This window comes from Lagenorhynchus albirostris, chromosome 10 (genome assembly GCF_949774975.1).
Source record: "Lagenorhynchus albirostris chromosome 10, mLagAlb1.1, whole genome shotgun sequence".
NCBI classification, from domain to species: Eukaryota; Metazoa; Chordata; class Mammalia; order Artiodactyla; family Delphinidae; genus Lagenorhynchus; species Lagenorhynchus albirostris.
The window spans coordinates 91127655-91144936 of record NC_083104.1 but is presented as its reverse complement, the minus strand read 5'-3'; the positions used below and the strand labels follow the sequence as shown (position 1 = coordinate 91144936).

Below are 17282 nucleotides of genomic sequence, written 5' to 3'. Positions count from 1 at the left end.
GATTTAGCTATGACAGAAGTAAATCATGGAATCCTTTCTGGCGAGGGGGTTTGCATTTTGCATAATTTTTATCTATTAGCTTATCTCCTTCAAGAAGAGGTTCCTCAAGGGGAATTTCCTGACAGTCCAGTGGTTAGGACTCCAAGCTTCCACTGCAGGGGGCAATGGTTCAATCCCTGGTCAGGGAACTAAAGTCCTGCAGCCCATGTGGTAGAGCCCATGTGGTTAGAGGTTCCTCAAATTAAAAAATACTTACAGGGCTTCTATTAGCTCTAAACTTACATAGGTCTCAACCTCTGCATACTGCCCTTGAGAAAACACTCAACTGTTATGAAAATAGCATTACCTGTGCTGTTTACATCATGTTGATACAAGAAGTTAGGGACATTTCCCTTTGCATAAAATGTAGGAAATGTGTCTATGTGTTACCTTCCCAGGGCTCCGGCATGTTACTGATGACCAGAAGACATACAAGAATCCCAGCCTCCGGGCTAACGGAGGACAAACTCCATCTCCTACCAAAAGCCACACTCCAGGCCCCAAGTCTCCCCAGTCTCATCCTCCTAAGAAACATGCTCCTGTGTTAGAGTTGGAAGGGAAGAAATGGAGAGTGGTGAGTGAAGCCCTTTAACTTTATTTAGGACATACTCCGATGAAAGAAACAATGGCTAAACTGTTTGCCAGGGTCTTAAGGATTTCCCATTTTTTCTTCAACTTTTTAAAAATTATTTTTAAAATTGTGGTAAAGTACACATAACACAAAATTTACCATCTTAACATTTAAGTGCACAGCTCAGTGGCATTAAGTACATTCACACTGTCCTGCACCCATCCCCACCATCCATCCACAGAACTCTTTCCATCTGGTAAAACTGAAACTGCACCACTTAAACAATAATTCCCCATTCCCCCTCACGTCACCACCTGGCAACCACCTTTCTACTTTCCGTCTCTATGAATTTGACTCCTCTTTCTGGAAACTTTTAATCTGTGCCCCATTCTGATCTACTGTAGGATGTTTCATCCTATTCCACTGGCCGAGGTGCTGATATAACCTACTGCGTCACCCACCACTTTCACAGTTGTCTGAGCAGGAAAAAGACACTTTGAATGTGGATGGAAGCTGGTGCCCCCTGCCAGTTCAGGGGCCTTCCCTAAAGATGGAGGAACAAAGTCCCCAGAAAGGTTGTCATGGTCTGAAAGTACACTGGGACTTAGACCACTGTTGTGACCTTTGCTGGTTTATTTGTCCAACTCCTACTTGCAGATAGTGCTGCAGCATCAAGTCCAGACTCAGCGGCCAGACTCAACCCAAAGCCCTCACATCCCTGCTGCAGCCCCCGCCCACTAGCCAGCGTGCCTGATGCCTAACGTTTCACAAATTGACACCGACCCCCCTTCCAAGCAGCCGTTCCTCTCATTCCCAACATTACAGTGACAAAGTCAGACCTGCAGTTTGGTTTGTTCAGAAAATGGTTCCTAAAGGAAGAACATATTGAGAAGCTGTAACTGGTGAATGCTCCACAGTGATTGCAGCATGCGGTGGACTTGATTTATGCATCCTTATATTTAATATTTGCATATGTTTTAATTTTAGGAATACCAAGAGGACAGGAATGACCTTGTGATTTCAGAGACTGAACTGAGACAGGTGGCTTACATTTTCAAATGCAGCAAGTCTACTCTACAGATAAAAGGGAAAATAAATTCCATTACAATTGGTAGGGCAGAATTATGGGTCTGTACCTACTATGATAAGCTGCTTTGTATAAATATGCTGAATGAATTTAGCAGATTGTTTTTTTTTTTCCCTAGACAGCTGTAAGAAGTTTGGCCTTGTGTTTGACAATGTGGTGGGCATTGTGGAAGTGATCAACTCCAAGGACATTCAGATGCAGGTAACTGACCCTTTCAGCCATTCCTGGCCCCCACTACCTATGGCTTTGCCTAGACGTCCCCTCTGCTTACAAGGGGCCCTCCATGTCCACCTGTAAAACTCTTATTCTCTTTCCCTCTAGACATAGCTCTGTCTTTACCTCCTCTCTGAAGCCCTCTCTTACTTTTTGGACAGTGTTAATTCCCCCTTTTTAACCTCTTATAACACATCCTATCTTGCACAGCAATTACTAGTTTACCATTTCTATTTCAAGAACAGCCAGTTAATCTTTACAGCTCCAGAAATTTGCACAGTACCTGAACATAGTAGGTGTCCAATAAATGTTTGATGAATGGGTGATTGGAATAAATCAACTAATGAGTGAACCGAAATATTAAGAGGTTCTCCTAGCATAATAGTACCATGCTGAAGAGAATTTATTTCCCTCAGGAAAAATTGGTTCTGGGTAAAGTTTTTCTGAAGAGTCAATGAGATTATCAGAAAAACAACTTGGAAAGCAGGATTGCAATTGAATCTGCAAAACAGAAGAAAATCTGCACTGCTTTAGCAATATTTATTTAGCCAAATGGGATTTTATAACATGCCAAAAGCTAAATGACTTCTTACTTTGGCCAGCTATAACTACTATCTTTGATTACACTGTTTTCATATTGTTAATCACCCCTTATTATCTGATGTTTCCTGATAATGTTTGTTAAAATTGGCTGCTAGTTGTATAGATTGTTCTCTTTGGTTTTACTAGGCTTTTCACCACTGCCCCTTTTAACTAGAGTAGTACATTCAATAGTTGGCACATACATGGAGATGTATTTTAGGACCCTCCATGTGGGAAAAAAATATCTAATCTCTACCTCATACCATATTTAAAAGTAAAGTCCTAATTATAAAAAGAAATACTTTTAAACTTTGAGAATAAAATACAAAAGAAAATCAGTAGAAAAGCAATTAGGGTCAAAAAGCACAAACTATAAAGAAAAGGACAGGTGAATCTAACCACGTTAAAATTTATGTGTTCAACAGAAGACATCACATACAAAGCTGAAAGATGGGGCATGGATTGAAGAAAGATACTTGCAATGCAGATAATCAAAAAGGATTTATAACCAGAATTTATAAAGAACTTAACACAGGGCTTCCCTGGTGGCGCAGTGGTTGGGAGTCCGCCTGCCGATGCAGGGGACACGGGTTCGTCCCCCGGTCCGGGAAGATCCCACATGCTGCAGAGCGGCTGGGCCCATGAGCCATGGCCGCTGAGCCTGCGCGTCCGGAGCCTGTGCTCTGCAACGGGAGAGGCCACAACAGTGAGAGGCCCACGTACTGCAAAAAAAAAAAAAAAAAAAAAAAGAACTTAACACAAATCAAGAGGAAGACTAACAACTCAGTAGAAAAATGGACAAAGAATATCAGGGCAATTCAGAGAAGAAAAAGTGAAGTATTTGATAAATATATGAACATATGCACAACCTGCCTAATAGAAGAAGAAATGCAGATTAATTAGCTATATCTTCTTACACTCAACAGTTTTGAATTCAGGCTGTCCTTACTTTGCAAGGGGCATGTTAGCTGAAACGCATGCGTATCCGAACTGTGCAACTTGAGGACTGCCTGTATATTAAAAAGTCTCATGGTACAAGCGTTGTTATTAGAACCCTGATACATCAGTGTTGGGAGAGTAAACTATTACACTCACTGTGCAGAGCAAATTGGCACCATCTAATAAAGTCAAAGGCAGTCATAGCCTGTAACCAAGCAATTTCACTCTTAGGTGTGTGCACTAAAGAAGCTCTAGTACAAATGTTGATGAGACATGGATAAATGTTTATTGCAGTATTATCCATAATGGCAATAAAAACAAAAACAATTTAAATGTCCACCAGCTGGTAAATGAATAAATAAATCCACCTAATAGAATACTGTACAGTGGTTAAATAAATGAATGAACTACACTTACATGTATAAAAATAGGAAAATCTCAGAAGCAGCCTTGAGTGACAAAGGCAGATTATAGAACAATAGGCACTGTGTAATGTGTCCCTTTATATAAAGATCAAAAACATGCAAAACAATATGCACATTTTAAATATACTCATGAGGGCTCAAGTTCACCTTACGCAAGAGACAAACCTGCTGTGAATTGTAAATACAAAATTCAGAAGAGTAGTTACATCTGTGGAGGGAAGGAAGGAGGACAGTGAGATGGGGGATGGAAGAGAGGGGGCTTCAACTATATTGTAAGATGATAGTCCTAAAAAAAAGGCAAACGAGCCAAAACGTTAAACTCTGATAAAGCTGTTTAACAGGCATATATGTATTTACATTGTTGTTATATTATTCTTTGTATGCTTCTATGTTTGAAATATACATTTTTAAGGCTATGGGCCTTAAAATAATCTGGAAGGATAAATCATGGTTATCTGTCCAAGAGGGATAGAAACTTGGCAGCGTGGTTCAGAAACAAGGGAGAGACATTTTACTGAACACTTCAACCTTCTGGATGTTCAAACCAAGCGAATGTCATTACCTATTTAAAACATTTAATAAACTATTTTAAAAGGGCCTGGACACAATAAAGACAGAACGCAGATTAGTGCAGGCTGCCTGGGGATGAGGACGGAGATTGGCTATAAATGGGCATGAGGGGTATTTGGGGGATGACGGAAATATTCTAAAACTGAATTGAAGTGATGGTTGCACAAATTCACTAAATATCATTAAATTGTACACTTAAAGCAGGTGAATTTTCTGTTTTCACATTTTACTTCAATAATGCTGTTAAAAAGATTGAAAGGAGGAAAAGCGCACAGAGGAAAGTTCATATGATTTACTTCAGTAATTCTGTTTTTTTGCAAACTATCCTAGAAAAATAGTACAAATTATGGGAGAGAGGAGACTAAGATACTATGTGGAAATTTTTTTAAACGTATAGAGAAATAAATTTAAGAAAAACAAAGAATACAGGTACATGTATTAAATGCTAGAGCATTGGCCTGGGCAAGGTCACATAGCACCTGTCACTCAACAGGGGAGCTACTTTTTAGTCCGGTTCTCCTGATAAGGAACAATCTCTGTTCTCAAAATGTTTACAGAGTACCAGGGAAAAAAGGCATGTACTGTATATAATTTACTCTAAGGAAATATTGACTAAAAATGATGTGGAAATGACAATTCTTATCCTCTCAGGGCTATTTAAAAAGTCTACTGCTTTTCAGATTTTCAGATACATCGATATTTTAGCATTTTATGTGCTAAATGTGCTATCCTCGTGTGACCCCACTCTGTCTCATAAATGAATCTCCTAAGACACACTGACAATTTACTTCTTTCCCTTTGCTTGCCTGGTATTCATACAGTTCTGGTCGCTATGGAAATGCTCTTCATCATTATAAAATAAACCTAGAAATTGCCAAAACATTACTGCTGACACATTCTTGATATATACATATAGATATTATTTTATTTTATTTATGGCAAAGCCCTGTGCTTACCTGACCTTAAACTACCTCTGCCTTTTTTTTTTTTTTTTTTCTTTTGGCACTGGGGCTCAATTCCAACTTGGTGTCCAGTTTCTGTGGGGAGAGGAGAAAACAGAGAAGTGTGGTGACCTGGCTAGATTCCCCTAAGGAATTCTTTACATCACCTTCACCATCACAGGAGTTGCTCCTTTAATTTGCAACCCAGCCTATTCTTCAGGGTGAAAGAGGAGATGTTGTTATCACTTCAATTACCATTACGAGAAGGAAAATTATGTAGTTGTAATATGGTCGTTGGGGGAATAGTCTGTGCCTGTAGAGATTTGGGGGGTGGGAATATCTGAAAACTGACTGTTAAAAAAGAAATTTAAAACTGATCATAATGTTTATAGCACTTGATATTTGTAACAATACAAAGAACCACCTCCTCTTGTGTATGGTACTATTTACCTATACAGTGAGTAGCCTGAACCAAGTCTCCAGTTTGGGCTCCTGAAATGAATACATTTCAGAATACCTAGACACTCATTATCTCATTTAAGCTTCACATTCAGCCAGTGAGATTTTTATCTAGCAAAGGACTTATGTGAAAAGAATTGTAGTGTTTCTTATTTATTCTTATTTAGATTCAGGAAAAATCTTCTCAATTACAGAATAATTTATTTACTCTTAAATGACAGTATTAGTGAGTGTTTTAATCCAAGTTTCCTAGAGATTCATCAAAACTAAAATTTTAAGCACATGAAAGCAAATGCATCTTGTTTCTTTTATCATGAAATCAAATATATGTTTCAAATCCACTAACGGGGTTGTGAAACTTTTTCTGAACATTTAGCTGCTGTTTTCCAATTAGTCCCTTTATTTTGTGTCAGGAAAGAGACCCTGAGGTTTGAGAATCCCCTTGTGTGGTCCTTTCATTCTGTCCCCAGATGACACGTACTAATTCACCCTGGAGACTTTGTCATTCAGCCAGCCTCTGCAGCCCTAACCCAGCCATTCCTAATGCTTGTTTAGGCCTGTGGACTGTACTTATTTGGGGACATTGGAATTTCTGTTTATTTGCTTTGGCCCTAGATTTTTTCCCCTTCTATTTCAGGTGATGGGGAAAGTGCCAACAATTTCCATTAATAAGACAGAAGGCTGCCACATATACCTCAGTGAAGATGCGTTAGACTGTGAGATTGTGAGTGCCAAGTCATCTGAGATGAATATACTTATCCCTCGGGACGGTGATTATGTAAGTACCTTTGAAAAGACTGTGAAGAATTTTTCTTATTAACATTCTTAGAGACTGATTAATCACCTCCCAACCTTTGACCTTCCTTTGGAGAATAATTCACAGGCAGGAGAGGAAGTCACCTATCTGCTCCCCTGTTAGTTTCTTGACTATGCCCGGTCCTGGATCTGTGATTCTCACAGCATTTTCCTAATAACTACCTTAATGGGCTAGCTCTTATCAAATAGTACACCAGGCATCTGAGTTCATATTATTTAGGACTAAATATTTTCCTTTGCTATGGTGGAGGCAAACAGAAAAGAGAGAGAAGCACTTTGGGGGAAAAAAAGGAGGGAAAGGAGGTAATAATAAGTGGACCTATTTGTATAGGTATTCTCATGTCAGTGGTTCTCAAACCCAGCATAAGAATCAGCTGGGAAGCTTGATGAAAATACCAGCTCCCAAACTTCACACCCAGAGGTTAGATTCAGGAGGCTTGGAGGGGGCCCAGGAATCTGTAGTTTTAATATACCCAGGTGATTCTGATATTATCAGTCCATCCAGTGACCCTTCTAAGAAACGGTAGCCTAAGCCACCATGTATTTTCTTTGTCTCCTCTCCCCAGCAAAGCAGTTTCTAGAAAAAGCAAGCAGATATTCTCACACACTGAAGAGGAAGCATAAATAAATACATTTTCTGCATCATGCAGTGTGATGGACTTGCTGGCTGTTGCCATTTGAAAGCAAGTTATTACTTCCTATTAGTTGTTGCTTTTTTTTTTTTGATATGGACCCTTTTTAAGGTCTTTATTGAATTTGTTACAATAGTGCTTCTGTTTTACCTTCTGAATTTTTGGCCGAGAGGCATGTGGGATCTTAGCTCCCCAACCAGGAATCAAACCCACGCCCCCTGCATTGGAAGGCGAAGTCTTAACGCCTAGACCTCCAGGGAAGTGCCTAGTTGTTGCTTCTTGAAAGTGGAGAAGTAAATCCAGAGATCATTCCCTCTGGTTCTAGCTGTGCAAGGAAGCAGTGAACTGGGAAGGACGGGAGAAAACGTAACTTAGGCACACCTTTGAAAGAGGACCCCCCCCCCATTAGCCTATGGGTCAATCACCAGCTGTCTACACTGCAGTCAGCACTCAGGTTAATCTCCTTAGGCAGACAACTGGATTGCTGCCATGTTCTCCTTTCCCCACCTGCCAGTGAGCACTACCCAGGCACACACCACATATTTCAGTTCAGAATTCATTGTTTAAGTCTAAAGAACAAAACTCCACAAGCATTGGAGTCACTAGGTATCTGGACAGCCTAACCCTGAGCTAGAGAAGTATCTCCTCTTGGGCTCTCCACCTAAAAAAAAAATACTGAAGAGCTAAAGCCAATACAGAACAGCTTCAGAAGAGGAAAGCTAAAAATTAGGATGATTCCTGGCCTTTGCAGCTGTTTAAGCAGAAGGCTCAGCTTCATGGAAACTGGCTGGAACTGCTAAGAAAAGCAATGGGGGTTTGGACGAGCACTGCAGACTAATTAAACTAGAATCCCTGGATGTGGTATCCAGACATCTGTATTGGTTAAAACTTCCCGGGTGATTCCAGTGTGGAGCCAAGATTGGGATCCACTGACCTAAAGGATGAGTATAGCTCAGAACCTGAGCTTTTATGCTGAAAATGTAGTCTCCCCTCTATAGGTGAATTATCTTGTGTCTTCAGTCCATGGCCCACTTCACGCATTTTCTAACTGGGGGTAGTAGGGAGCAATACAGAGGTCCTGCCACGGGCATTGTAATCTCGAAGTAGATGGTGGGGATGATTCATCCTGAAGGGAATCAGTCTCCCAGAGAAGGTCTGTCATCACATTACTATCATGTCACTCCCAAGAAAGACTGGGAACAGCTGTAGTGCAGTTACCATCAAAGAGGTACCTCCACTCTGGAGCACTCTCCACCTGGCTTGGTTTATTCATCAAGAAGAGCCCCAGAAAGGATGTTAGCCACACACACACACTAGGTTTCTCAGACTGTGGCTTCTTTGCCTTCTCTTAAGACTATTGCAGATTTCACTCAAGGAGAATTCACCACTCATGATAGAAAGGGCCTTCCCTTTAAAGTAGTTAAATAAATAGCTTCTTCCAAAAGAAACAGCTGGACCCAACATCTAGGAAGATACGTGTTAGTGTGTGTATTCCAGTAGATGTGAAACATCACATCTCACCGACAGATGAGCACAGGCACCAGCTTATCACACTGCGGTACAGGAAGTCCAGGGATGTCACAAAGCCAGGGCTCAGGGGACCGCTTCTCAGCTTCCTTTCCTGCCCTCTCCTGCAATGACTGGGGAATCACTCTCCAGGAAAAGGAGAGAGCCCAAACTAATTTTATTTTGACTCTTCTGCATTTTTCTTTGTGTGTGTGTGTGTGTGTGTGTGTGTGTGTGTAGGGGTGTGTGTGGAAGGGGGGCATGTATTCCCCAATGGGAAGAGTAGGAAAGCAGGATGAAGGGTAACAAGTTTATATATAACTTGCAGCACATTTTTATATTTCATCAGAGGGTAGACATAACGCCGGGATAAAGCCCTTATTCAGACTGGGGGCCAGCAGCCTTGGCATCCCCTTGGAACTTGTGGGAAATGGAGATTGTCATCCTCTTTCCCAGATCTACTGAATCAGACAGAGTCTGCCTTTCAGCATGATCCCCAGTGCATGTTTGAATCTGGTGCAGGGTCAAGGGTAAAAAGTCTCAGGTTTGATCTTTGGCTGCTCAGAGGCTTGACCTCTCAGGCCTCTGTTTCCTGTAGATGGCATCTCAATAATATCTAGCTCTTAAAGTTCTTGCAGAGATTAACTGAGTTCACGTATATCTGGTGCTTAGCAGAATGCCTGGTTCTTAGTAAGTGCTAGCATCAATGAGGATGCTGGCAGGCAGTCACAGAGCTGACACGTGACCATGCATCGCTCCCTGATGCAGGTTTGGGTTCCATAAAAATGTCTTTGTCCATCATGTGACACTAATCAGCCTTCCATCTGTTTGCAAAGCCTTGGTTTAAATAACTTTGTTCTTCTGGCCTTTTTCCAGAGAGAATTTCCCGTTCCTGAACAGTTCAAGACAGCATGGGATGGATCCAAGTTGGTCACTGAACCTGCAGAAATTATGGTTTCTGAGAGACCCCCGAACCCCCTGACCTGAATCCCCCCCATCAAAAAAACAAACAAATAAAAGCAGCATTAAAGACCTAGAAGTTGCAGTAGCACCTACTGCTTTAGCTTTGGCCTCCAACAATTCTGTGCTATAGAAACAGCATAATTTCTGGCACGCCTTCGTGGGCATTTTGGAATATTTAACGTTTCTTCGTGATTTGCCTTTGTGTGTGATTTGAGTTCCACATGATGACTTGTGAGCGTTATACATTTAAAGGAAAAAAAAGAGAACTCTGTTCCCCTCATATCATTATCACAGTAGTTAAGAGGTAAAAATATTGCATGACTCACTTTTACACTTACATTTAATTGCTAGTTGATAAATAAAACCTTTGAGAATCTAAGATGTACATTTTTATCTTTCAGACAATTTCCATATATTTGGTAGTATGCTCTAAAAAATGTACGATTTTTGTTTTCTTCTTTTTACCACCTTTATCGGCATGAATACACTGTCAGCCTGAATACATATTTCAACCCATGTTTTTAAAACAACATAAGTTCCATACTAAGAACCACATCCAGTTTCTTGGTCCTTGAAAAGACCTTTATTCTTTGCAGTTACCAGAAACCAAAAGTAAACTCTAATGATTTATCTTAAATACTTTTCTGCCATGTCACTTGGAAAACTTTTACTTTTCTGAGATTATTATTTTTTTTTTTTTTTTGCGGTACGCGGGCCTCGCACTGTTGTGGCCTCTCCCGTTGCAGAGCACAGGCTCCGGACACGCAGGCTCAGCGGCCATGGCTCACGGGCCCAGCCGCTCCACAGCATGTGGGATCTTCCCAGACCGGGGCACGAACCCGTGCATCATCAGGCGGACTCTCAACCACTGCGCCACCAGGGAAGCCCTACTTTTCTGAGATTTTTATGCCAAAAGATGGATAGGAAAAAGCAGGGTGTTTTTTGCTCTATAATACCTCACAATGTTGCTCTAGGAACAAGCTCAGTTGTTATTTTCCAATTTTGAACCTGTGAAATATCAGATGCTTTGTAAGTGATGTCTTTAATGTTTTATTATAGACTTTCTTCTTTTCCACTTGCCAGACTCGCTAGCCAGTCTCAAAAATGAAAATGAAAAAGCCGTAGTTATATTACAACTTCTAAAGCCTAAGGGATTGTTTGTTGGCTTGGCTTGCCGCTCCTGTTTTGCAGTGTTGATAGTACATGCTTTTTCAACGCGAGAGTAACTCTGATACTCCTTTCTGTCTTGTTAGTACATAGTGCTGAAAACCTGCAACTTCTTGGATTACATGTAATGAATTTTAGTATAATGCTTGCAGACCCAATACAAGCATATATATTGTGCCTAGTACAGCCTTTGGAATACATCATTTCCATTTTTTAAATATCTTCTATAACCGTATAGTATTCAAATTAGTAATGCTTGTGTACCACAGTTTTGCTAGAAAAGTTTTTGTCCGTATGAAGAATGTTGTGGCTTTAGTAAATACCTTTTTTTCAGCTGTAAACTTATTCTGAAATAAAGTAAAATTCTAATTGTTTAAATACTGTGATGAATTCAGGGTGTTAAAATATTTTCCTCTTTGATTTGCTCCTTGCTCGTATGTCAGCTTTAGAAAATGCAGCTGAGCTTTTCTAGTTGAATTAGAGAATTTACCCAGCATGCCATCAGTTTTCCTGAAGAATAGCTTCTTCTAGATAAATATCAGATAAAGCCATTTTCAGTTGGAAGAACTGTCAGAAAAGTCTAGAATCAAGTTTTTTTAAATATTGCATTAGTTTAGTTTGAGGTGTACAGCATAGTGATTCAGTTTTTTTTTTGCAGATTGTATTCCATTCTAGGTTATTACAAGATATTGAATATAATTCCCTGTGCTATTCAATAAATCCTTGTTGCTTATCTGTTTTATGTATAATAGTTTGTATCTGTTAATCCCATACTTCTAATTTATCACTACCCTGCACTCTCGCCTTTGGTAACCATAAGTTTTCTATGTCTGTAAATCTGTTTGTGGTTTGCATATATCACTAGATTCATTTGTATTATTTTTTATTTTAAGTTTTATTCATTTTTATTATTTGTATACATATAAGTGATATATAGTATTTGTCTTTCTCTGACTTATTTCACTAAGCATAATATTCTCTAGGTCTATCCATGTTGCTGCAAATGGCAATATTGCATTTCTTTATGGCTGAGTAGTGTTCTATTGTATATATATACCACATCTTCTTAAGCCAGTCATCTATTGATGGGCACTTGGTTTGTTTCCATGTCTTGGCTATTGTAAATAGTGCTGCTATGAGCATTGGGGTGCGTGTATCTTTACAAATTAGAGTTTTTGTTTTTTCCGGTTATATACTCAGGAGTGGGATTGCTGGATCATATGATAGTTCTATTTTTAGTTTTGTAAGGAACCTCCATACTGTTCTCCTTAGTGGCTGCATCAATTTACATTCCCACCGACAGTGTAGGAGGATTCCCTTTTCTCCACACTATTGTTTGTAGACTTTTTGATGATAGCCATTCTGACTGGTGTGAGGTGATACCACATTGTAGTTTTGATTTGCATTTCTCTAATAGTTAGAAATGTTGAGCGTTTTTTCACATCTCTGTTGGCCATATGTATGTCTTCTTTGGAGAAATGTCTATTTAGGTCTTCTGCCCATTTTTTGATTGGGTTGTTTGGGGGTTTTTTGATATTGAGTTGTATGAGCTGTTTGTATATTTTGGATATTAACTCCTTGTAGTTTGCATGATTTGCAAATATTTTCTCCCATTCCATAGGTCTTTTTGTTTGTTGACGGTTTCTTTGCTGTGCAAAAGCTTTTCAGTTTGATTAGGTTCCACATGTTTATTTTTGCTTTTATTTCTTTTGCCTTGGGAGATTGATCTAAGAAAATATTGTTACAATTTATGTCAAAGAATGTTTTGCCTATGATTTCTTCTAGGAGTTTAATGGTGTCATGTCTTATATTTAGGTCTTTAAACCATTTTGAGTTTATTTTTGTGTATGGTGTGCGGGAATGTTCTAATTTCATTGATTTACATGTAGCTGTCCAGCTTTCCCAACACCACTTGTTGTAGAGACTGTCTTTTTTCCATTGTATATTCTTGTCTCCTTTGTCATAGATTAATTGACGGTAGGTGTATGGGTTTTTATTTCTGGGCTCTCTATTCTGTCCCGTTGATCTATATGTCTGTTTTTATGCCAATACCATGCTGTTTTTTTATAAGATAAATTTATTATTTTTTTGACCAAAGTGCAATGATTTTTAAATCTTCTTAGACAACTATGAAAAAAAGTATTCAAGAAAATAAAATACAAATGGAAAATTTAACCATTAGATTTCTTCTACCATGCTGTTTTTATTACTGTAGCTTTGTAGTATAATCTGAAGTCTGGAAGGGTTATACTTCCAGCTCTGTTCTTTTTTCCCAGGATTGCTTTGGCAATTCTGGGTCTTTGGGGCTTCCATATAAATTTTAAGATTATTTGTTCTAGTTTTGTGAAAAATGTTGTGGGTATTTTGATAGGGATTGCACTAAATCTGTAGATTGCTTTGCATAGTATTGTCATTTTAACAATATTAATTCTTTTAATCCAAAAACACAATTATCTTTCCATTTCTTTGAATCTTCTTCAATTTCTTTTGTCAGTGTTTTATAGTTTTCAGCATATAGGTCTTTCACCTCCTTGGTTAAGTTTATTCCTAGGTACTTTTTTTTACATGATTTTAAACAGGATTTTTTTTTTACCTTCTCTTTCTGATATTTCATTATTAATGTAAAGAAATGCAACAGATTTCTTATTAATCTTCTATACTACTACCTTGCTGAATTCACTTATTAGTTCTAGTAGTTTTTTTGTGGAGGCTTTCGGGTTCTCTACATAGAATATCATGTCATCTGCAAACAGTGACAGTTAGAATTCAGTTTTATAATTCAAGGCCTCTTCACTGAGAGAATCCCCTTCACTGATCTTTGTTAATGTAAACATCCCAGAAAATAAATGTAGTTTATAAATGTAATAGAGTATTATATATACTATATAATTAAATATATAATATAAATAACTTTTAGAATAAATTTATAAACGTGTGGAGAAAACAATTTGTGGCAAGAAAAGACTTTTAAAAAACTGCTATATACCTATTACATAGTAATAATTTTATAATGAGAAATAAGTTCACTCAAAATTCTTGGAATCTCTCAACCAGCTTTGGACTTGGCATCCGCCTTTCAAAATACTTCATTGAAGATATTGAACATCTGCATTTGAGATTCACAGAATTATTTTACCAGCCTTGATGCCTTAAATCACCTACTGGCTTTTTGAGCAGGTTGGATTTATTGAAAAAGAAAAAGAGAAAAACAAAAACAAAACCTTTGGCAATGTGTAGGAAAACAATTACCAAAGACAACACTGCATTTCCAATATGTTTTTTTTCTTGTACTTCATTGAATTCCAGTGTTACCAATGCTGTGACCTAATAAATATTGTCAAAGGAGTAAGAAATCCATACTTTGCAGAATTGCATGTTGTACACATTCACAAAAAGTCAAAACAGAAATACGTCAGAAAAATTAAATGCCAAGGGTCTCTTATCTCTCTTTGTAATAATACAAAGTATCATTTTATATGATCAAAATGATGAAATAATCCAAAAGAGTCCTCGCTGCCTTGAAAATCTTTTCCTTGATAATACTGTCTCCATTAGCTAATCTATTACTGATAAACTTGCTTTCACAGCAAGATGTCTTGAAGTGAGTAGTCAGTACTAACCACTTCTCCTTATCTATGAAAAGTATTTCTAGAACTGGTAGGAAATACACTTAGTTTTATTTACTCTTTCATTCATTGAAAATATCTACCTCAACTTCCTAGAATCTAGACGTGTTTATCAAGGGAATCCCCTCGTTTTAAAGATAAAAAGCTGAGGTCCAGTGACATTAACTTGTGTAAAGACAAGCAACCAGTTAGAGATAGAGCAAGGAGTGGAGTGCGTGAGCATGCACACACACACACACACACACACACACACACCTTTTTATCACCTTGTAATGCGGCCTCTAGTCTCACCAAGTTTCAGAAACTCTCAAAGGTCATTAAATCCAGTGGCTTTATCTCATTCCTCATCCATTGAGATTCTTGATGCTTCTTGTTTCTCATTAAACTTCCTTAGATTTTGTGATACACAGTAGACTTCTCTGACTCTTGTCTCTTCTACCTCCCCCCCGTCTCAAATGCTCATTCCTCTCCCTTAACTTCATCTATCACCTCTATGTAGATGACTCTCCAACTCAAATCCATCTCCCAAGAATCTTTTTTTTTTTTTTTTTTTAATTTTGGGCTACATTGGGTCTTTGTTGCTGCACACGGGCTTTCTCTAGTTTCGATGAGCATGGTCTACTCTTTGTTGCAGTGGCTTCTATTCTTGCGGAGCATGGGCTGTAGGTGCGCGGGCTTCAGTAGTTGTGGCACACGGCTCAGTAGTTGTGGTGCATGGGCTTAGTCACTCCGCAGCATGTGGAATCTTTCAGGACCAGGGCTCAAACCTGTGTCCCCTGCATTGGCAGGTGGATTCTTAACCACTGCGCCACCAGGGAAGTCCCTTCCCAGATTCTTAACTCCAGGTGTCCACAGAGTATTTCAACCTGCCTGTCCCAACTTCATTCATCATGGCTAAAATTAATGCACATTGCCCACGCATAGCATATTTTCCTTATCTGCATTTCTAGTTTCAGTCGTAGCCTCCTCATACCTTTCATCATAGATGTAAAATCAGCTCTTTCCTGTGATAGGAAACAGTGAAATAGAACCAGGATCTGGAGGGAACCATGGTTCAGTCTTGAACATGTTTAGCTCAGGGCATCTTTGTGACACTTAATTGGAAATGGAGAATAGGTGGTTGGATATGGGTCTGGAGTCTTTTCATTATGTCTGATACCAAATCCTTAAGAATCATTTCAAAAGTATAATATTTTTTAAAATGACTTTCATTAAACATGTTCATTGCAAAAGAATTATTTTAAACCATTGGCACTTTCTGCACCACTTGAGATACACATATAATTTTAAAGACTTTAATTGCCTCAGCTGAGAAAAGCTGATTTTATAGTCTTTCACAGATATCTTTTGCAAGTTTAACCGTTTTAATGTTTCTGTGTATGATGAAGCTTATATCTATGCTACAAGCGAAAAATGAACCAACTCAGATTAGCCCTTGATAATTCATCCATATTTCTCCAAATGTTTTTTGTTCCTGTACTGTCTAGTAACGTGGCAAAGAATATGTAACTAATGAAGGATAATGTTTGCCTGTTGGTAGAGAATTTTTTTCAGGTTTCCCTCCAGTACAAGGTACTTATATTTAAAGATAATTCTTGCTTAAAACTACAAATTTGAATATTTGAGTTCTAAGTCAACTTCTATTTTAATATCTTGCTTTTTAGGATCCTCATAGTTAAAAAATGATACTTCATGCTGAAATGAAGATCCAGATGAAAGAAATACATCATTGACCACACTTACTAAACCATGATACTAATTATTAAATTTCTTTCACCAATATCACAAGGGTTTTTTCATTAAAATTCAGTTAATAATTTTCCATGGTGTCAGTAATTCATCTTAGAAACTAATCAGAAGGTACACGTTTAAAAATTTTTTGTTATTTTTAATAATAACTCTATGGCCTCATTTCAACTCATAAGCCAAGAAACTTGCAATAGGAAGCCTTCCCATGAACATAACAGTTCTGTAGATTTGTTTGGTATGATGAGATCTGTTTGGGAAGACTGTACTTTCCTGCTCATGGTCCCTATAGGGCATAATCATGCCCACATATAATGAATGGTACACATTCCTAGCAGGGATGAGCTAATGACACATGTTCCCCAGCAGCCTTCCCTGCGTGCAGCTGATATTATGACACCCCGTGCTTCAGGTATTCCTCTTCAGCTTAAAAGCTATAGAGAAAATATCAGAGTTAGGCAGATGCAGACAGTTCCAGGGGGGAGCAATTGCCTTCTGCAATCAAACATGATAAAATCTTTGATCCTTTGTGGATATTTAAAGACATCATCCGGTAGCATTACTAAAAGATGTATAGAGGTCCAGAGAAGTATTGTACAAGAACCATGTATCATATGTGTCTTCAGGAAAATGATACAAGTTTATGGCAATAGGATATTTAAAGGAGTTGTAAGTTGTATATATTCTCCATATCCTGGGATAGAGAAAAATTGGATTAAAAAAACCAGGAGTTTCCTCCACCATTGTGAATCTCACTTCTTTACCTCTGACTGTAATGGCAAATCAAAACAGATTTTTATATTTATCTAACTAACTTAGGCAAAAAGAAATTAATTGTATATGCCTATTGAAAAAGAAATAGTATTTGAAAACCTAAGGTATCCAATTTACCCATCCAGATTACCTGATTAAGTGGCCAATATTTTACTATATGCTCATTCACAGGTCATGTGTAATTGTCTGAATAAAAAGAATATTTTAATATAAGCCCATTCAGTGG

The 17282-nt window shown here is 38.3% G+C and overlaps 1 protein-coding gene across 1 annotated transcript in view; it reads left to right on the top strand.

Annotated features, from left to right (window-relative positions):
- Positions 1–11643, top strand: part of CAP2 (cyclase associated actin cytoskeleton regulatory protein 2) — a 136267-nt gene extending 124624 nt beyond the window's left edge. Inside the window, exons 9-13 of the mRNA XM_060163624.1 lie at positions 438–613; positions 1598–1721; positions 1816–1898; positions 6464–6604; positions 9657–11643. Coding sequence (XP_060019607.1) covers positions 438–613; positions 1598–1721; positions 1816–1898; positions 6464–6604; positions 9657–9767 — 635 coding nt within the window. The 3' untranslated portion in view covers positions 9768–11643. The remainder of the gene's footprint in view (positions 1–437; positions 614–1597; positions 1722–1815; positions 1899–6463; positions 6605–9656) is intronic.
- Positions 11644–17282: the final 5639 nt, after the last annotated feature.